Here is a 20,556-nt window from a genome sequence, read left to right on the forward strand (position 1 = left end):
GTACGGCGCAGATGCCATGGCACAGAGGAATTTCTCAGTGCGTACAATACCCTTGGCGACGAGATGTGTGCACTCGGAAGGTTTTGTCGTCATCTTTGCCCCAAGTTTGGACAAAGCCTGACAGCGAAAGCTCTGTCAGTCACGACGAGGGAAATGGAAAAGGAGCACGAACCCGGAGCATCTCGTCTGAGACAGTGACCTGTGTCATCATTATCCGAACCTGCTTCTGACTGGACTGAGCCTGCGAACTATGGGGCACAGAGGATGTAGCTTAACAACAGAGAAGATGAGATGCAGAAAAGACCTACATTGGCTTTGCGCTGGCCTCATCCACGCTCACTCTACCCTTACTTGCTGGTTTACGGCGCGCTTTGGATTTTGCCTCTTCGACCTCTCCCTCTAATTCCTCCGGAGCGTGTCCTGGACGATGTGTCTTACCATTCTTCCCGCCAGTCGAGGTTGTGCGTGGACGCTTCTTTTCCGGCTCTTCGTCAGCTATCGTATCATCATCTCTGGCCGCCGAAAGTCTCTTCCTCCCCTTCGCCTTGTCAAGTTTTGGCGTTTTTAACACACCGCCCGCTTCCTTCTCCCTCTCCTTCTCCTTCTCTTTACCCTTTGCGGACGTAGGCTCGCTCTCGCCCAATCCGCGCACATTTCCCCGTTTCATCTCTTTCTGGAAACTGAGGACATCGGGCATGATCTCATCCCGCAGCTTCTGGGTCGCTCGACTTGCCGCAGATCGCTTTGATGGTGTCCTGCCCAACGGCGGCGGGCTGGAACCCATTCTGCTGGGACCGGCCACTGGGGCGGAAGGCGCTGGAGATTTCTTGCGGCGACTCTTCACTGGGGGGGAGAGCTCTGACTCACTGTCAAAGTTCACGCTCAGCTGCACTTTCTTCGGCGAAGCAGGCAGACGATCTCGCTTCGCCGGAGAGTGTGTCAATGTCTCGGCCGTCTCGGCACGGACTGAGGTGGTTGGTGCGACGGCTTTCCGCGGCGAAGTCCTTCCGCCCTTTGAAGGCGAGTAAACATTAGTTACCGTAGGCAAAACGACTGATAGTCGTTTTGTGGGAGTACGAGTAGCCTTGACGGGTGATGCTGCAGTCTCCACTGATGCTGACACTTCGGATCGAGAAGCTGGTTTTTCATGCTCGTCCTCCGGATCAGTTTCGTCTGCGGGGCGCTTCCTTGGTGGGCGGGAGCCCTTGCCTGCCGGTACGTTGATGTTTGAGTTTTTGCTTTTAACTGGCAAATCATCAACATCCATAGGATCCTCTTCGTCTGAAGATATCTGTGGAAGCTTCTGGCGTTCGCGGGCTCCAGATCCTACCAGGCTGTCTATATACAAGAAACGTTGGTATTGTGTCGACTCACCTGCAGCAGTCTGCATCTTATCCTTGGCTGGCGCGCGCGTAGGTGGGCCTAGGCGGGTAACAGGCTCCTCGCTGTGTCCATGTAAGACAACTTTGTTGCCTTTTCGGGAATATCGCCGCAGTGGTTTGGAAGGCGATACCAAAGACGTGCTTGGCTCGTTGATACTCGCCCTATCTGCATCAAGCTGCTCTTCACGATCTGCAATTCGCGCAGGTTTGCGATCTGTAGGCGCGACTGAGCGACCCTTTTGTCTGCCCCCAGTTCCATCATCCGTGATCATCTCCACGTCTTCGTCCACTCGCATCTCAACGTCGAGGTGACCAGCTATGCTTACATCTCCCACAACGTTGTCAAAACCGTCTACCGCTTTCTCTACCTCTCGTGCATCTCGGGCACTGTTTGCGGTGCCCGACAGAGCTGACGCTCGCCCGACGTCTGCCTCACGCTCTGGTGCAGCCTGATTCTCCGTCTCAAGCGCTTCGAGCTCACCTGGCTCGAAGCCCACACGCCCACCAAGCCCTCGATCCGCAAGCAGTTGACTGAAGTCCATCCCCGGAGGAAAGATAATGTACTTTTCACGCGCGGGTGTTAGCGCACGCCACTGCACGAAGCAATCTTCGAGCCACGTATGATTTACGACGGGAATTGACCATGAGGTAGCTTTCGCGGTCTTGGTTCCAGAAACGCTAAGACGTAAGGCTGAGAGTCATGAACATTGCGGGGTTCAATATTGACCTACAATGCTGCAATAACGACAGTGTTTTTGCTTGACATGCTTGGCGTAAACTCGGCGCCCATGGTGGCGATGAGCTTCTTGAGGTATTCGCGATGCTTACCTGTATAGTTGGTGATTGTAATAATCTATTCATCTTGATTCATACTTCAGATAGCAAGGGAACTCAGATGCACTCACGTGGGAAGAGAAGCCCTCGATAGGTTTCTTAGGGATGGGATAATGAAGGAGCTGGTCGGTAGGCCTAGAGAGCGTTCCCGATGCGCGCACGAACCATAACCATGTGAGGCTACCGATCGTTTTGTTCAACTTGTACGCCTGTGAACTATCAGCAGAGTCAACTGGTCGACTCAGCGCAACTTACTTTGACATATGCTGACCCGGCTCTATGACGGGTCACAAAAACGTCAGCCTCACGCACTTTCTCTGCCTCGTCTTCCATCATCTGAGAAGAAGAATTTCGTGGAAGCTCTACTACAAGACCGCCTTCCCGACGGATGTCTGCTTCGTGGGCTTCCCTCTGGCTCTCAGTGAGACCGAGCGACGAACTGAGGAGGACCCGGAGTCCATTCCAAACATTGCGAGGCGCGACACGAGTGTATGGCAGATCGCTGCCGGAGGCGAGTGCTGTCTCGAAGTATGCCTTCTTTTCTGCAGAAAGCCTGTAAGCTGGCCGCGAACTGTCCTGTGCACCATCCAGGACTCTGCCCTTGAAGACAGCGGGTTCGGGCCATTCGTATTCGTCCGTGGGCAGACCTTTGATACCAAGCCTGATGGAGTCTTCGAACCAGTGCGGGACGAGGATCTTCATGTGAGTGGAGTCCTGGAAGTGCATCGCGGTCTCGTAGTGCAGGCTGCCGGTCGAGAGAGCAAAAAGATGGGTCACATCACGGGTGAGAGTGGTGCGCCACTGTCCGCCAAGCGCGGTAATTGCTGCAGAAAGTAGCTCGAGATCGTGAGGGGACATATCTGTAGCCGTCGCGGTGATGCCAGAGAAGAGGAAGGCAGGGTCTGTGGAATAAAACTCGGGCGGTTGAAGAGCCTTGAGGACAATGGACCGCTCGACCCAGGCTGGAGTAACGACGTGAGCAGCAGAGTCCTGCGGCAAGCGTTCGAGAGCATCGTCCGAGGGCGGCGTGGACGCGACGAGATGTGTGAGCGCGGGGTCATCCAGCGACACCGCGAGAGCTCCCGCGCTGTCGAGTGCTTCCGCGTATGCTTGTCGTCGTTCTGGCCGGAGGGTGCGAGAAATAAAATACCGAACGTCTGCGAGCAGAGCCGCCATCGCGCGGGAGAGGTGGAGGGAGGCAGCCAGAGAGAGCAGCGCGAGCAGCGTGTGGCCACTGGCAGTAAACGAGGACGCGTTTTCACGTGACCGCCGCGTCCCAGGCGCTTCTCACACAGGCGCCAGTCGAAAAGCAATGCTCGCCCAAGAGACAAATAGTAAGTATTGCGCGAAAGCGAGTAGGGTCTTAATTTAACGCCACGCTATCCTACAGTAAGTGCACGTAAGAAGCGCATGCGGCTGAGGCTACGATAGTCTATGCGAAAATCAACGACCGAGAGCTTGCTACAATAATGATGGAAAGCGCAAAAAATGGTATACGACATTAACGGTGCATACTCTACAAATAGATAAAGAGGCAAGGACACTTCTCTTGCGCTCAGCTTCGAGGGAGCGATATCGGTGGGTTCGAACCGCGATGCCCGGCGGAAGACAGCGAGGATCGGCTCTGTGTCTGACGCTTGACCTGCGCCTCCATCTTGCTCCGTTGCTTGCGCAGATCCTCGTCTCTCACCTTTGCCGCGATTGCTAGTTCAAGAAAACTATCCGGTGTTGGCGGTAACGACCGGCGAGGTGGTCGAGCCAGGATGGCGAGAAGCTCATCGCACCCTTTACACCTAAGGAGGGCTTGGCGACAGCATGAGGCTACTGCAAGCCCGACCCGGAAGAGGAACGTAACTCCTGCGACCAATCGTTCTCTTAGAACGTGTCTACGACAGTTGACCTATCTCTCACCTTCATACAGAAACAAGTCCCACACTCGATGTAGATAAGACATAGGAAAACAGTCGGCAAATACAGTCGTAAACCTGCACCACTCGCGTGAGTACAATCATCGTCCGATCCAAGATCTTACTTACCACGGTCGGCATACAGCAGTTGGCGGAATAGCCAGATCAACAAAAATTCTCTTGGCAAGAACCCCATCAACTCCCTCTAGCACCTTGGCGAAGAGTGATGCATCAACTTCCAGCTGGCAGCTGTTAAGCGAAAAATACGGCCGGAGATGAGAGTTCATAAGTGACACAAACGTCCAAAATGCATCCTCTTCTGGCGATTGGAGGAGAAGCTGACCCGAAATCACAGCAAGGCCTACAGAAACTCAATTTCGTTGCACCAAGCACCAAATTACCGTACATACCTCTGTTGTACAGCACGTCCGGAACCATTGACAAATACGCCTGCAGCACGTTCACCAGTGACTGATCCTGCAACGGTTGATCTTGGAAGATCTGCTGCGAATCGCGCTCGATCTCCGCGATGGCCCCCACCCTCTCGCGTTGGCCTAGACGAGTGTAAAGACCATCCATGCGTTTCGCTTTGCTATCCGTGAGATGTGCCCAGACCAGATACCGAACGGAGGCGGGAACCCCCTCTTGGAGCAATTTACGCACCCTCCTGCTTTTGCTTGATTGCGAGGCGGGAACAGATGCCATGATCGATATCCACTTGAGCTCCCGCTGTCGATGGGCTTCCACGTCTGGCGGAGGTCGGCGATCTCCCTGCAACTGTTCCGCAGACGGCTGACGGATCGGAGGAGCAATCGCCTTGGTAGTAGCCGGAACAGCTGCCTCTGGCACGGGGCTAGAATTTGACAACGGCAGAGAATCAACGCTGCTCCCCGCAAGAGGCGAATGAGGAACAGTTGGCCTCACGAGCTCGAAATCCATATCCTGCACTGAAACAGTTGTGTGGTCGTGTGGCGGTTCGAGGGAGAAGACACTTGCTACTGGGCTGCGGTCACCAGGGTGCAGAGGTCTCTCTCCGCTCTGTGTTCTCGAAATGGACGAGGACATTCTGGAACGTGATGACCCTGTTCGAACAAATGGCTCTGGAGAGTCAGAGAATGGAGTGGATGCAACAAACTTGTGAGACAGCTCTGGAGAGAGTCGCACATCACTGTCTGTAGATGGGCGGCCTTGTGACAGCACTCGTGGTCGAGGCAATATAGCCTGTGCTACGGTCCTCGAGGTTGATAAAATGGAGGATCGACTATGACGAAGTACATGATGAGAGGATGACGATGCGGTGGGAGAACGCGGAGAGGGCGGAGGGCTCGGTTTTGAGTTGTCAGATCTGAATGTACTCTTAGAAGGCCGTCGTACAGTTTCAGGTGATTGTCTGTTTTGTTGAGTAGCGATTGTATGGTCGAATGAAGTATTGCGCGCAATCGGCGTACTGGGATTCGACGAAGTGCCAGCGATGGGAAATTGAGGCATAACCAACGCGCCACCTGCAGACAAAGGTGACGAGGACATTAAGGGTGGAGCAACGGTATTATTGGTAGAAATTGAGAGCGGAGACGGTTTCTGGACAGAGCGAACCACCGATGCAGCATGCGAGACAGTTGCACGCTGCGGCGCTGGGACAGATAACTGCGACCCAACGACAACTGATGCGGTGGTGGCAGACTTTGACCTCTTCGTGATGACGCCAACAGACGACAAGTTCGTGATAGGTGTCTCACCAGAACTATGAAGAGAATCAGGCCATGAAGAATGAAGAAGCAACATGAAATGGGCCTAACCTCGATGAAGATGCAATTTCCCGTGTTGGTGCATCAAATCCCGAGAAGGATCTGGACCTTGGTCGCATACCCGGAGCATGCGGTGAAAAGTTGGGACGCGGAATTGCTCTATCTGCCCGCTCCGGGCCTGCAAGAGGACTCAGAGGCGCTGGAGACTCTGTTCGCCGATCAGTGTATATAGTTCCGCCACCGCCAAATCCAGTCGCAGGGGATGCTGGGCGAGGCGAATAGGATCGTGCCTTCGTCATGATCGGTCTGTTCGCTGGTACGTTCACCTGTGGCTCCAGAGAAAATGAAACTGGAACAGGTCCTGGAGCTGTGGCTAGATCATATTCAAAATGGCCATAGATTGTCGTCGCTCTCCTCTCTGCAGCTGCCCTTGCAATATTGAGCATCTGTATAGCCGATTCAGGAGGCGGACCTGAATGGTACGGAGCCCCCGTGACACCTTGGGGCTGCCGTCCATACATCGGTCCTGCAGGAACCGCAGCGGGTTTTGGTGCATGAGGATGTGGCATAAATAGACTTTGGCGGGCACTGGGATCTGCGGGAGGATTGCTGCTCGGCTGGCGTCGCTGAGGGAAAGCCTCGGGCTGGCGAGACTGAGGGGCAGACGCGCCGGGTTGGTGTGACTGAGTGACAGATGCGCTGGGTTGGCGAGGTTGAGGGACGGACGTGCCAGACTGGCGAGACTGAGGGATGGACGTGCCAGGCTGGCGAGACTGAGGGATGGACGTGCTAGGCTGACAAGGCTGTGTTTCGGCTGGCAGTGATTGATTTGGCGGGACTCGGGAAGGTTGCCGCTCGACAGGAACAATGTTGACGGGGGAGTACGGAGGAGGGGCAGGCTCCGGACTAGGACTCCTCGTTCGAACTTGCTCCTTAACGGGACCTGAGGAAGGGAGCGGTGAAGCAGGCAGTGGTACTGGCGAAAAGCCTGGGCTCGGGAGAAAATCCTCGTCCTCCTCATCTTCAATTACCACGTTTTGACCAGAAAGTCGCGTGCTCGTATCAATCTGGGCAAACGACTCCCTACTCGGTCGAATTAAGAGACTGGGGGCCTCCAACGGCTCATCGTCATCTTGTTTTTCATTCTGTGAAAATTGAGCGCTATTGGGCGAACGCAGAGAAGGCGACAGTGTGGACCTTGCAGACAACGGGGTCATCACATCTTGAGGTGAGCCGAACGAAGTGTGCAACAGGGGTGAAGGTACACGGTTACCGAGAAGGTCTAAAGATGGTGGCCTGTCTTCGATGATACTCTTCGAAGCGACATTCTGGTGCATGAGCTCAGTAGTATCAGCGTCTGGACGACGTAAAATTTGCTGTACATCCTTTGGCAGAATATTTTCTGCCTTCGTGTCTACAAATGATGCATTAGCGTTAATATGCGACGCTGCTGTTGCTCCCCTCTGACCGCCCAATCCCGCACTCTTGAGGTCAACGTTTGCTCTGGGACTTTGATGTTCCGAGGGCATCGGCGGGACATTCGCATCGAGGCGATTGGGAGCCAAGGAGGTTTGTGATAACCTTGACATCTTCGACGCCACGGAGAAGCGTGAGTATCGGTAGTTGTCGTATATATCTGAGGCACCTTCCCACTCTGCGCTTCCATACTCAGAACCAATCAAAGATGGATGAGAAGAGCTGCGAGACACAACGGAGTCGCGAGCATACTGGGGTGTTGGAGGATGGAATTCGGATAACGGTTGACGCACGCTATGCGGAGAAGCGGAATATTGAGACACGGACGCAGTGTCGGAACGCATACTTTCGTCCGGACGATCTTCTGGTATAGGCTCACGGGGATCGACTTCAGTAGAGAATGAAGTATCCGGGATTGATGTGGGTGTGGTGAGCTCGACAGGACGACCGCTTGTCGATGCAGAGGTCACATTCCCGTGTAATTCCTGCAATAGCGATAGTCCAATGCCATGAATACTATCCGACACAGCAAAAGAGATTTGCGAACTATCTTCAGTATCAAATGAGTAGGATTCCTGGCTCTGCTGTGAGCCTAAGTCGTCACTGTCCTTGAGAACTGCTGTGGACAGCTGTTTCCTAATCTTCAATGGGCTAATTGTCAGGGGCGATGTTGTTAACAAATCACTATGTGAATCCACAGTGGCTACATCCGTGTCCCCAACCTGCTGGCTAGACAGCTGCCCGGAGACACTTACTACATGGACGACGGGGTCTCCCCCCGACAGTCCAATAGGAGCCGGAGTCAGAGGGGCACAGTCGAGCGCAGTTGAGATAGAGGACTGGCCAACTGAAGAGTAGCTTGTGGATCTTATGCGAATGCTATTTCCCTCTACCGGCTGATTGGAGGATGACGTTGATCCAGAACCCAGAGAGAAAGACCGAGACATCTGGTTCGTACTTGATGATTCGGTCAACATGGACGACGAAGTAGAATAGCTGTGCGACATTCGAGGTGTTGACGCACGAGTGGGCGCTGGCGATGGATGAAGTGGGACAGGAGGAGATGCAGTGTCACGGGCAACGAGAGTCATCGTACTTTGAGACGAAGTGGGGCGACTGCGTGAGGGTGCTAGACCAGAAGATGACGTTCGTTTCGTCAAAATGGGTTTTTTAAGACGAGAATGGAAATGTACGTCGGAGCCACGGAAGCGGCCAACGACACCCTCGCAGTAACCCTACAGAGAATATGGGATTATAAAATGGAAATAGAACGTGAAAAGAGAGGCGTACTAGATACATGTCTTCGCGGTCTGTGAACTGCATCAAGACGGTTATTTCATCATCCTAGAATGACCACGCGAGCGAGATGAGGTTTCTATAAATGAAACCCGAGATCGTAAAGAAGACGAACCGTCATAAACATAAGTTCGTCTGGCTCTTCCGCAATACAATCTTGTAACGCTGTACACCTGCCAATTCCGCCCTTGGCGGCAAAACGAGTCCAGCGGCCGAGCTCCGTCGCGTCCATTGCGCGGTCTTGCTACCTCCAAATACAATGCGTGGGCTTTTGAACAGACAATAGCACCAAAAGAGATGAGGTGGACCGTTTGAAAGCCCTAGACGATCAAGGCTAAGACCAGGTACAGTCAGCTCTATGTCCGAGAATGGCAGCCGTGAGGCATTAGGTAGGAGAGCGATAAAGGGGGCCCAGCACAGATCAAGGAGTGGGTGGGGTGAAGACGACACCGAGGACACTGTTCGCGACAACGAGGGGAATGTAACTGACGACCTGCAGCCCAGCTTTGACGAGCAGTCCGTACGCAATCTAGAAAGGGAAGTCCAAGTCGTGTGCGCGCTTAGCCGGCCAACTCGTCTTGTTCTCTCCCGACTCGAACAGCCGCGGCTACCCAACATGCCTCCCATGGCGTTCTCTGGCTTGGTCACAAAGGTTGGCTTCATGCAGAAAACAGCCACCGTCACTGTCTCGAGATGGGTCACCCACCCGCGCACAGGCAAGGTACATCGCGTCCTAGTCGTCTGCATGCGCCCTCCACTGACACGCATCGCAGCGGCTAGAAAGAAGCAAGAAGTACCTCACGCACGATGAACTTAACCGTGCGTCTTCATCTCCACGTCTATCATATATCATCGCTGTGTTCTAATGAGCATATGTCGACTGGAACAGAGTTGCGGCATGGTGACACGGTTCTCATCCGGAACTGCCCGCCCATCTCCGCCCGTAAGCGATTCACTCTGGAGAAAATCCTCAAGAGCCCAGAGACCGAGCGCGATGAGATGCATGCGCGTATGGCACAGGAGGCCAGCGCAATGGAGGCCACATCGAATACCCACTAGCGTGCCCCGCTTAGCTTCGGGATGCAGAAATAAACCTCGGAGCCCTCGTCGCTGGCAAACTTTATCCACTTCATAGGAGTGAGAACATTGCAGGGCTCACACCATCATAGGATCACACAGCATGAAAGATGGTGGTCGCAGGTTTTGGTGATGTCATATAATATACTGGTGCATAGTACAGGTAGGAATACAGAGCTCGCCGTAAGTGTTCTCAGCAATAGCATTAGTTTACGTAGATGCAGAAGCCTGGGGTGCTTGGAGAGCAGTCTGGATCTCAACAATCTAGAGTCCAGCGAATAGTCAGAGGTCAGAACGCGGACAACCTGGTTCCATGAAGGAAACGTCTCGCACCTCCATCTTTTTCTTCTCTGAATTTTCATCCAGTTCCTTTAGTTGCGCCTCGACGCGCTTCCTGTATAACACAAGTTGTATAGATGAATGGTAAGCAGAAAGAGCAAGACGTACATCTCTCCCTTAATGAAGTCCAGTCGTGTGTCTACATTGCTCTTCGCCTCCGCCTGGTCTTGTTTCACGAGCACCGGACCGATCATTTTGTATACGGTATTTGAAGGAGTCAATTGCGAGAATTCCTAGCCCGATGTTTTGTAGTCAGGAGAGATGTTTGCAGCAGCAGATGTGACCCGTACGGACTACACCTTCTTCACGAGCTCGTTTTCGGACAGTTGAGCCTCCAACCGCTGTCGAGCCTCTACCACGTTCGAGAGATCATTTTGAATTTTTTGAAAGTCTGTCGACGCGGCCTGAAGACGGTCTTGTAAGGTAGAAATAGCGACAGACATGTCATATACACTGCAGTCAATCTTAGCACTAATGCCGTCGAGGATACGGCTTGGAAGTTGCGCAAACTCAAGTGCTCCCTGATCTAGATTGCAGGCAAATTGTAGGTAAGCAACAAAGAGATTCGAACAGTATTTTAGTAGTATATCATCCTGCAAATAGGCTATCGTGCAAGAATAAACCCTAGCATAGGCTGTCATGTAAAGCTGATTTCTGACTGACTAACTTTGGCGCTTGTTCAGCGCTTTTCTCGTCGTTGACAACTCAGCCGCAGCGAGCCTGTGTGCTCTGCGCTGGTCGACCATGGACAACTCACCGACGGCTCTGTTCGACTCTTATGAACAGGACTTCCAACAAATCATCCAGAGTATCAGGGACAAAACCGATGGAGACGCAAAGGGGGAGCAGGCAGGTGAGCCAACGTCCTGTTTTGACGGAGCAACGACTTGACTGAGCACTTGGGGCGCGACATAGAGCAGCGCAAGGCTGCTTTGCGCAGGGTCGAGATGGAACTAGACGAGGCAGACGAAATGGTATGTTGGCTCTTTATGTCCTGGGTTGTTGAACTAAGCTCATTTTGATGTAGGTGTCGCAAATGGAGATAGAGATCCAAGGAATTCCACAGTCCATAAAGCCGTCCTACCAAACTCGCATCAAGTCTGCAAAGGCCGAACTGCAGAGATACAAGAAACTCTCAAAGGACCTGCATGCGCAGTTCTCGCGCGCGGACCTCTTGGGTTCGGCGACGCGCCCTGGCATGGAGGGGTCGCTTTCGGATGATCCGTATGGCACGTCCACTGACAGAACGCGGCTGCTTGCTGGCAATTCTATCTTAGAGGACGGGACGCGTAGGCTTCAGGAAAGTCAGCGAATCGCGCTCGAGACAGAGGAGCAGGGCACAGATATTCTGCGGAGTCTTCGGGTGCAACGGGAACAGATTCAGAACTCACGGGATACGGTGCGCCATACAACGAAGTCCTCCGATTGCGAGATCTAACCCGGTCCGGCTTGCGCAGCTGCAACGCGCCGACACGTCAATTGACCGCGCTTCGGGTACGCTGAAGAAGATGATTAGACGGTATGTATCCCCAATTTGCATGACATACTGCTCCAATGCGCGTCTTTCAGTTGGGTCTGACTGTGATATGTACCAGGATGTACCAACAGCGCATAGTCACCGGGGCGATTATACTTGTGCTCGTCTTATTGATTGCCATCATTCTCTGGGCGAAGTTATGGCGTTCATGAGGAGGTCCTGTATGGCGGAATAGTGTATTTATGGATATTCATTGTTCTTTATTGGCTTTCGCAGTGTAGTCTTCCTATGTCCCTGTTATACGCAAGTAATGGGGCCCGTGTCAAATTGTCTTTTGCGTATTGACACACTCATGATGCGATGATGGATACAGCTAAATTGGTTGTGGGCGTGCCGTCCAAATTGTGTCAAGCGGTTTCTCGGCTACAGCGGCAGCTCCAAGACCTGCCCGAGGTCTGTACATAAATCCCCGCCCACGCGTTCCCCGCGTTCGTCTTCGTGGCATTTCCCTAACGCCTGGGACTTTCCACCTGTCCGCGACTACTACAAAATCCCCCGACTTCTTGTGAAAGACACCGTGGTCGCTGCCTTTCTTCGCCTTTGTCACTCGAACCTCTCATTGAATATTTGCTGGCACTCGACATGGCATCTTTCCTTGCAGCATTCAAGTAAGAATCTCAGACGTGTGAAAACAAGCTATACAGTGCGCTAACTAACCTTACTTCAGTGCGTCCCTCGTCCGTAGGCCGATGCTCACGCAATGTGTCTCGTCCGGGGTTATGTTCGGAGTCGGCGACATACTCGCTCAGCAGGCGTTCGAAAAAAAGGGCAAGAACCACGATGTAAGAGCATATTGTCCCCTTCGTGTATGACCTGCTCAATATTGTTGGTTATGTAGCTCGTACGGACCGCGAGGGCAGCGTTCTATGGAGGTGCGGTGCATCTTGCCATGGTCATTCAGGATTGATCTGATTCGAGTTCAATACACCAGGGGCGCTTTTTGGTCCTCTGCTCACTAAATGGCTGCAAGTCCTCAACCGGCTGCAGGTCGCATCACCTGTGAAATCCGTCATCTATAAGGTCTGCGCACGAAATGTTGCTACAGTTTTCAATGTCTCAACTCAACTTCGTATAGGTGTACCTGGACCAAACCGTGTTTACACCAGGTATGTTCATATGAAGGATGTCAGCACAATCGCTCTCTAACCGCTATACTTTTGTTACAAGCGGTGGTTGGATTCTTCTTTGCGTCGATGACGCTAATGGAAGGGAAGACGATCGCTGATGCCCAAGAACGTCTCAGTAACGTATGTTTTGAAGCTTTGCTCCCAACGAGATTACGCACTGACATATCTGATCTAATCAAGTCCTATGTACCCACTCTGCTGCGCAACTGGTAAGTAGCAAACTTGTACATGACGTTCCGCTGGTTTTGACTTACCTCCTTTTACCAGGTGTGTCTTTGTGCCGACGCAAATAATCAACTTCACATTTGTACCACCACACATGCGCTTCCTTACAGTGGGCGTCGTTGCCCTGTTCTGGAGTAAGCAACGATAACTCTCGCAGCGCAAACATCACATTGATCCTGCTACAGACTCGTACCTTAGCGCTGTCAATGCGAGGCAAGCTCGTTTGGCAGAAAGTCTCGTGGAAAAGGTTCATGAAACCGTGAACACATCTGAGTTGACAATAGCATGAATATTTGCAATGCGAATCTTTCCAAACTCGCCTCTAGAACGTCTTTATCTTACAAGCTACCTTATACCCGCCGATCTAGTTTAGAAACGAGTATTTCCATCTAGAATACTATTGCTTTCACCTGTGTGCACCTATCTGAACTCGTTCCGCACACGAGAATAGTTATGCTTATTGCCAAGAACTTCCATCTCCATACAGACGAAATCAGTGCAGTGGGTGACCCTGCTGTTACGGAATAAAACCCATGAGATGTGCGTCTGACTTTGGATGAGCCCGAGATTTAGTATTTGTGGTAGCATCATTCAATCGTGTCGACTGGTCTTGTCCGCCGCGAACATCGGGATACTCAACGATATCTACCGACATGGGCTCGAAGGTCTCCATAGGAGCTCCCAATCGCTCTCCCTCTTGCACAAGAACTCAATCAGTAGTGTTCTAGACTGGCTCTCACCATCTTTCTCACCGCTGTTTCACGTCCTTGATATGGAGGCTATTAAATCGTTGGAGGTAGGAGCTTCGTCCCAATGTATAAATCGGTAAACGCAGCGCTCCATTTTTCAAAAACGAAAAGATTTTGTTCAGATTAGAAACATTGCGGGAATTTTCGAACCGGTGACCGAAGGAGCTGTCTTCATATTCCTCTTGAACCTGCAACAGCAAGTGCGTTGATGAAATCCGAGTGTCAAGACAGTAATTCTTGAGTACGTCCTGGACATCAACATCCCATACAGTGTTTAAATAGAATACTAGTATATATAGTGGATACTACCCTCGCAGCTCAAGGTAAGGTTGTAAGTATGATCAATACCATAAAGGCAATCTATAGTACTAAGTTATCGTCCATCAAGAGCGAGGATAAGTGTTGTACAAGCTCAGTGCGCAACTCCCATCTCACACTTCACGCATCCTTCGGTGGCCTCTCAAATGCTCGTGTGTCGGGCACACCAACACCATGGATATGATACTGCTCTCCAACCAGCTCTTTCGTCGCTACCATCAGTTTATCTAATCTCAAGATGATACCGAACGCGGTTGTAACGCCTACAGCGAACGTCCTGAGAGCAATTATCAGAAAGATGCACCGGACATATTGAAAAGAGCTCACAGGTATTGCTCGTTTTCTAGAGTGTCGATCGTCATCGTGCGCGGGAGCCCGTAGTCATCGTCTTCTTCCTGTCGAATGATGTTGAGACCATGGGTGTGCACCATGAATCGGTCAAGAAGGGGGCACGGTGTGATTTGTGGCAAAGGGTTGCCCGTGCGGAGCGCCGTAGAGATCATACCTAGTACCAGAGGTTAGCATCAAGTGGACTCGTGGTGATGCTTAGGATAAGACATACTGACGACGGCGAGAACATCGCCCTGAAAATCTGCATCTAAGAATCGAGTCCGTCGAAGGAACGCCCGAGACCAGGCGGGATCTAGATGTTCCACGACAGACATGAGGTGTGAAAGGTGAAACGCAACTTGCCTGTGGTACAAGATGACTTGAACACATATGTGGCATCGGAAAAGAAGAAATCTTACATCTGTAATTCGAGGATCCTTTGGTACCTATGCGCAGGCCATTTTCCGCGTAATGAAAACTGGAAATACACACAGATCGAAATCGAGACCCCACAAACGCACATGCATTAACTTACTTCGTAAACGATGTTTGTCTTCAGTACAACCGATCGTTTGAGTTTCATACGAATGGCAAGAAGTGCTTGGATGATCTCGCGCTTGTCCGGTTCTAGACGGCCATGGGTATTGGCGAACGACACGATCGAGCAATAGATGGCTCCCATTTCAGATACCGTGGTCGATAACATTGCTCGCTGATAGTGACGTAAAGTCGTCGAAGGCGGTAGGAGTGAGAATATGCTGTACGTTGTCATCATGAGCAAGTATGTGAAATCTAGAAACTCGATTTTTCTTACAAAGCTGCTGTGATACCGGCAACCACCAACACGAATCGCCTCTGTAAAAATTATTCGTATCATACGAAATATACGCAATGGGTGACGTACCCAGGCGAGAGCAAAGCCATAGAAGTGGAAGATTCCCGGGAAGTGAGTATTTTGCCAAGAGAATCCCAGCACCTAAAAACATCATTGGTACGGTGAGTTAAGTACCTTGCATTGGAAAGCTACTAACCAAAGCAATAGTAACGAAGAAGATTAGATTTGTCACCGGTGGGACTGGCCAATAGATGCGCATGTAAAAGAAGAACGGGAAACACACTCCAAGCGTGGCCGCGAAGCCATATGAATTGCCCTCGCCTCGCCCCGCAGAGATGTACCTGATTTAATGATGTCAGATTACAAGATGAATACTTAAGGTAATCCGCACCATAGGAGCATGCCGATCACACCACCAACGAACGTACTCATCAGCCGCGCGACTAATGCGAACGTGGTGTCTCCACGAAATCGCATGAGTGTTAACTGTCCCATAAATCTAGAAAAGAAAAGATAAGCAGCCAGCCCAGGTAAGAGTTAACATAGTGAAGCTTACATTCCCCATATGAAACGTTCCGCTGAGGTTCAGACAGATTAGTAGCGCATAAAGGCAGGAGCAACGACAACGTACAGTATGCGAATTCCGCGGTATGTTTGAGAAAATTGGGGATGCAAAGAATCACTGTAATATTGAAAGCACATCAGTACTCTACAGTAGGGCGTGGAACAATACCTTACCGGTTAACAGTCCAGCTTTCATTGCGAACAATACATTTCCGCCTCCAAGGGCGACGATGAACTGATGCACCCAAGACATGATGACTTCGAACGCATTCTGCGGAGGCAAAGCGTCGGGATTTCGGCGAGTAGCTTCCCCGAGATCCGCTTGGAAATCGGTGTCCATACCCGGAATTGTATCTGGGTTCAGATAGTGAGGTCACTATGCCAGATGCCCGACTCCGTTGATTGAGTCGCTTACCGGGGTCTTCGTCATCATCTCGCTCAAGATGGGCAGCAGCATCGTCATTACCCCAATCGAACAGCTTTCTTAGCGGTATAGTCGGCATCCACAGTCTCGATGCCTTGTTGATATCTTCCATGCGGATGACCTCGTCAACCTGCGCAGATGCATCAGCCGCGAGAGGTATCGAAGTGAATATGATCGCTGACCCATTCCAACAACACCATGCAAAATTGCATGAGGTGATATTGGTACACGTAGCAGTGGAATAAGTAACGATGTGGCGGCGGCTCAACAATCATGTCGGGCGAGCCAACGTGCTCTGGGTCGAACGCGCATCGGTATGGGTCAAGAACACAATGTCTGCGGCGAGATGAGTCCGAAGGAACAACAAAAATGACAAGACACATACCTGAAATCCTTCTTGAACATCTCAAACGCTAGAGACAGCTTACGCTTCATCTCGGTCATCTCAGCCAGCCTTTCCTCACGTATCCGCGCGGTCGTCGCCCGGCCGGCGAAGCTTCCACGCCGAATCCCCCCCACCCACACCTTAAGCCCCTTGAGTGTATCTGTGCACACTCCGAGGAGATCGTCGCAGCTCTGTCCCAGAAGTGCTACGAAATGCTCCATATTCTCTGGGGAGTCGGGGTAGGTCAGCCGGGTCGCCTCCAATGCGAGGTAGCGCTGCGACTCGAATACACCCACTGCATTCTCGGGAGAGGCCGTGTGCGGGTGAGGGAGGGCGAGCGTGTGCGCTAGGTGCAGGAGGGAGAAATGTAACCTTTGATGCTGATCGTCCTCCTCGGCTTTGCGTAGACGAAAGTGCAGATGTTGCGAGATGGTGCGGCGGATCGCAGATGCACTCGGGGTATGCTTCCAATTGGTGCGATGGCGCATCCGCCCACGGCTATGCTCGTGATCTGCGGGCGGCGACGATGGTCCCGGAGGCGTTGCCGAACGGCTAAGCGTACGTATGCGGTTTGGGCTAGGAGGGCGCGACGGAAGGGGCGTAACTGGGTGCGAAGCGCTCGGCGTGAGGGTGCGCGAGTCCACGGGCGTGCGCGACACAGGCGTGACGGGAAAACGCTCTCGTGTAGGGTCGATGAGCGTGAAGAACACGCCAAGCCCGTGTGCGCGCGTGACGAGGCGGCGGGCGAACCACTGAAGGGCACCGACGTCCGAGGGCGAGAAGCGGCCCCAGATGATATCGTGCTTCACAAGACGAAGCGCACCTGCAGCTGGGGCGAGACCCGCTTCGGACTTGGCTACGAGCCCATAGATCTTGGTGACGGCAGCGGAGAACTCAGGGCCACTAGGACTGAGCCCGAGGATAGCGCGATGCTCAATGAGGGCAGCCTCGAGAGGATCAAAGAGGCGTGAGAGGGCGCCTGAGTACTGAGATGTAATGGTAGTGGGGAACACAGTCGCGGAGAGGAAGATGCAGATGGCGGAATGGAGGACGAGAGGAAGGACGATGACCTGGCCGATAGAATAGTAAGGGAATGGGACGAGAACAGCGGTGACAAAAGAAATGTCGACGCAGACAGCACCGAACACACTAGGGTACGCGTATGGGCCAGGTCCGCGCTTGACCTTGATGTACAAGAAGAATGCAACACCAAAAAACACGAATATGGCCATGATGACTGTCGGTGCGGCTTCAATATACTGACCAGTCAGAGCCTCCGCGAACGTGGCGGACGGGTTTTTGTAACTACGAGCTAAATTGGCCAGGAAGATACCCAGACAGCTCCATCTGTGACGAGAGGACAACGTTTAGCACAACAGTATCTACAAGATGTAAGATATATGCTGCTCTTTGAAAATGGCACATTACTATTGCAGCAGCCTCACGGGTGCATAAATGACGCATATGCTGAGTGGTGAACCCAGAGGGGGCCTCTGCAGGCGCTCGGATTGACCACACAGTGGCGTAGACAAGATTTGAAACAGAGAAAATGAATCTTACTCACGCCCAGCCGAGAGTTACAAATGCAGCAAAAATAATTTCCCGTTCGAGCACAGCGACGAACGAATCTATGGGAGGATCAACAAAAGCGGCTGAGACGTAGTAGTGATTAGTGACGCAGCGCAGCATTAAGGTAAACATACAAACCAATAAGTATTAAGAAAGTCGCCTATAGGACATCAGATGCTGTTATAAGAATGCGGGCAAGACTAACCTGTCCGAGCACGCGTTGGACGGGGGCAATGACCATGAACATAACCGAGACGAAGCCAAGGATTGAGCTGCGGATGACAGGCTTGAATTTGAGCCATGCCCAGTTAGCAGGAATCCACTGGAGGTCCATAGGGAAATTGCGGACGAGGGCAGCGGCGAGACGACGCAGAGGAGCTAGTCGTCGAGAGCTGCGGCTGTCAGTCCTATCGCTCGGCGCCGGCGTCGAACGAGCGGGGGTCTCGATGCGAACATGCCTAGAGAAATCTGAATGGCGGCGGTCGCTGCCGGGGGCTTCATCGGCGTGCTCGTCGTTGTCCTCGTCGCCGAGACGAGGGTCGAAGCGAAGGTTGTGCCGCCAGCTGATGTCGATGACCTCTGGATATTGAACATCGACGCCGGTGGCCATGAGGACGAGGGGGACTCACTGGACGTGGTGGGCAGAATCTGCGGCGGGCTGCATGCTGCTGCCTTTGAGCGAGGAGCGGGCCCGGGTGAACGTCCCTGACGCTTCCAAGGCGCCGCCCCAGCCCGCCCCGCATGTTCCCACGGCGGCTCGCGCTGCCTACGCCGACTTGACTCTTCCGCCCGCGACGCTCCCTGCACGATGGACGCCCCGACGCCCCCGCCCCCGCCTGCAGCACTCTCGCCTCCGCCGCCTCCTCCGCCCCCGACTCTCACTGGCTCTCCAACCGATTTTCTCAAGGGCGTCGTCGGCAAGCGCGTGGTTGTTCGTTTGACTTCAGGAGTTGACTACCGCGGTGAGCTACACCGCATTCATTTGCCGGCACTCCGGGAGCTGAGTAGCCGCGTCTGATTAGGCGTCCTCTCCTGCCTCGACGGCTATATGAACATCGCCCTCGAGCAGACCGAGGAGCACGTCGACGGCGCCGTTACCAATCGCTATGGGGATGCGTTCATTCGTGGAAACAACGGCGAGTAATTTCTGCTGCGCCCTACTCGTCCCTGCCAATCAACTAGCCATCTGTCCATCAGTCCTCTACATCTCTGCCGCAGAGCCGCTCTAACCGCGTCGGCTTCGTCACATCCATGCCTCGGGGGCAACCACCCCGGAACGTCGCGTCTTGATTCGCTCCCCTGGCAGGAGCGCACCGTCTGGTACACGCCTCCAGCAGATATGCAGAGCTGTCTTCTTTTAGCCAACACATGTGGGACGTGAGTGTGTACATTAACAGATATTGTCAATTGTGCACTTCGCATGACCTCTGTCAATGATCATGCCCTAGCTAATTAGGCACGTCAAGTGCGTGTACATAATCTTGTGAGCAGCCTCGGCTACTGCTCGAGTCCCAGCGCTCGTCGAAAGAAGATGGTTTGGTAGCTCGACGGGCAGTGGACGATCGCCGTCTGGAACTCCCCATCTACTCCTTTGCTTCTCCATCTCCGTCTTCATAGTCTCAAGGGATCCCTGCCAATGGTTGAAGCTGACGTGAAGTCCAATCTATTCTATGCCTACCATGAACACAACGACCACGCGCTGGAATGACAATATAACCTGTGTCCCCTTCCCATGCGCCCCAAAAGTAAATGTGTGTTTTGCTGACAAAGGTAAGATAGTAACTGTTGAATGTGGATGGCCAATGTGCCTGTGGTGTATATGCTGGGAGATGAAGGTTTTTGCATTGTATTTTGCCCTTGCATCTGTTAGTCTGCCTGTGTAAAGAATGTAAGTGTTCCATACAGGCTGGTGCACTCTCCTTGATTTGGAGAGGTGTGGAAGAGGCATGGTCATTGAAGGGCTGTGCAGAGAAGGTCTGGGACATAGGTTATGAGACATCATGGGGTTGGTAGGGTTGGGAGAACCTAACAACCTAGGACCATGTACCTATGTACTTGTTACAGCTTTGAGGGGGAGGTTCCTATTTCTTTCCTAACTATTTGTTGTTGACCCTGTAACTGTACAACTGATTCCATCACCTGATGTGTTTTACCTACATCAGTGTTTCATATCTATCATGTTTTATCTATATTATATCTCACATCACATCACATCTCTATCATGTTTTATCTTTATCACTGATACAACCCAGTGAAACCTTATTCATGTATATCACTGATCCAACTCAGTGTTTCATACTTATTAAACTCTATTGCTTTGTTCATTCAAGTAGCACTGCTTTCACTACTGTACTTTAGTTTTGTTCTCTTGTTCCCTATATACCTTTATAGGGACATCTTCAGTAATAGACTCAGTTGTCTATTCTAGTCTCAGTCT

General features: G+C 52.3%; 8 protein-coding genes across 8 annotated transcripts; 4 read left to right on the forward strand and 4 right to left on the reverse strand.

The window, feature by feature from the left end:
• Positions 1-304: 304 nt before the first annotated feature.
• FIBRA_05616 (uncharacterized protein) lies at positions 305-3,392 on the reverse strand (the record flags this gene model as incomplete). Its single annotated transcript, XM_012327375.1, has 4 exons — positions 305-2,060; positions 2,114-2,235; positions 2,288-2,425; positions 2,472-3,392. The coding sequence occupies 4 exons, from the start codon at positions 3,390-3,392 to the stop codon at positions 305-307; spliced, it is 2,937 nt and encodes a 978-aa protein (XP_012182765.1).
• A 379-nt stretch (positions 3,393-3,771) lies between these two features.
• Positions 3,772-8,872, reverse strand: FIBRA_05617 (uncharacterized protein; the record flags this gene model as incomplete). Its single annotated transcript, XM_012327376.1, has 7 exons — positions 3,772-4,073; positions 4,128-4,201; positions 4,253-4,484; positions 4,534-5,864; positions 5,920-8,579; positions 8,635-8,688; positions 8,756-8,872. 7 exons carry the CDS (start codon positions 8,870-8,872, stop codon positions 3,772-3,774), a joined length of 4,770 nt encoding a protein of 1,589 aa, XP_012182766.1.
• Positions 8,873-8,998: 126 nt separating this feature from the next.
• On the forward strand, positions 8,999-9,699 carry FIBRA_05618 (uncharacterized protein; the record flags this gene model as incomplete). The annotated part of the gene is made up of 3 exons (XM_012327377.1): positions 8,999-9,361; positions 9,414-9,459; positions 9,530-9,699. The coding sequence occupies 3 exons, from the start codon at positions 8,999-9,001 to the stop codon at positions 9,697-9,699; spliced, it is 579 nt and encodes a 192-aa protein (XP_012182767.1).
• A 228-nt stretch (positions 9,700-9,927) lies between these two features.
• FIBRA_05619 (uncharacterized protein) lies at positions 9,928-10,499 on the reverse strand (the record flags this gene model as incomplete). Its single annotated transcript, XM_012327378.1, has 4 exons — positions 9,928-9,981; positions 10,051-10,111; positions 10,165-10,289; positions 10,356-10,499. The coding sequence occupies 4 exons, from the start codon at positions 10,497-10,499 to the stop codon at positions 9,928-9,930; spliced, it is 384 nt and encodes a 127-aa protein (XP_012182768.1).
• A 301-nt stretch (positions 10,500-10,800) lies between these two features.
• FIBRA_05620 (uncharacterized protein) lies at positions 10,801-11,745 on the forward strand (the record flags this gene model as incomplete). The annotated part of the gene is made up of 5 exons (XM_012327379.1): positions 10,801-10,909; positions 10,972-11,030; positions 11,084-11,455; positions 11,514-11,575; positions 11,652-11,745. The coding sequence occupies 5 exons, from the start codon at positions 10,801-10,803 to the stop codon at positions 11,743-11,745; spliced, it is 696 nt and encodes a 231-aa protein (XP_012182769.1).
• A 430-nt stretch (positions 11,746-12,175) lies between these two features.
• On the forward strand, positions 12,176-13,234 carry FIBRA_05621 (uncharacterized protein; the record flags this gene model as incomplete). The annotated part of the gene is made up of 9 exons (XM_012327380.1): positions 12,176-12,201; positions 12,261-12,375; positions 12,432-12,465; positions 12,525-12,613; positions 12,669-12,699; positions 12,761-12,840; positions 12,901-12,929; positions 12,988-13,079; positions 13,131-13,234. 9 exons carry the CDS (start codon positions 12,176-12,178, stop codon positions 13,232-13,234), a joined length of 600 nt encoding a protein of 199 aa, XP_012182770.1.
• Positions 13,235-14,132: 898 nt separating this feature from the next.
• On the reverse strand, positions 14,133-18,729 carry FIBRA_05622 (uncharacterized protein; the record flags this gene model as incomplete). Its single annotated transcript, XM_012327381.1, has 18 exons — positions 14,133-14,289; positions 14,340-14,517; positions 14,575-14,705; positions 14,762-14,820; positions 14,878-15,100; positions 15,157-15,197; positions 15,247-15,318; positions 15,374-15,518; positions 15,569-15,676; positions 15,734-15,755; positions 15,809-15,859; positions 15,916-16,095; positions 16,157-16,295; positions 16,348-16,501; positions 16,551-17,897; positions 18,115-18,202; positions 18,258-18,279; positions 18,325-18,729. The coding sequence occupies 18 exons, from the start codon at positions 18,727-18,729 to the stop codon at positions 14,133-14,135; spliced, it is 3,522 nt and encodes a 1,173-aa protein (XP_012182771.1).
• Positions 18,730-18,927: 198 nt separating this feature from the next.
• On the forward strand, positions 18,928-19,263 carry FIBRA_05623 (uncharacterized protein; the record flags this gene model as incomplete). The annotated part of the gene is made up of 2 exons (XM_012327382.1): positions 18,928-19,081; positions 19,142-19,263. 2 exons carry the CDS (start codon positions 18,928-18,930, stop codon positions 19,261-19,263), a joined length of 276 nt encoding a protein of 91 aa, XP_012182772.1.
• Positions 19,264-20,556: the final 1,293 nt, after the last annotated feature.

The sequence above is a fragment of the Fibroporia radiculosa genome (genome assembly GCF_000313525.1).
Source record: "Fibroporia radiculosa TFFH 294 genomic supercontigs, scaffold4813, whole genome shotgun sequence".
Classification (NCBI taxonomy): domain Eukaryota; kingdom Fungi; phylum Basidiomycota; class Agaricomycetes; order Polyporales; family Fibroporiaceae; genus Fibroporia; species Fibroporia radiculosa.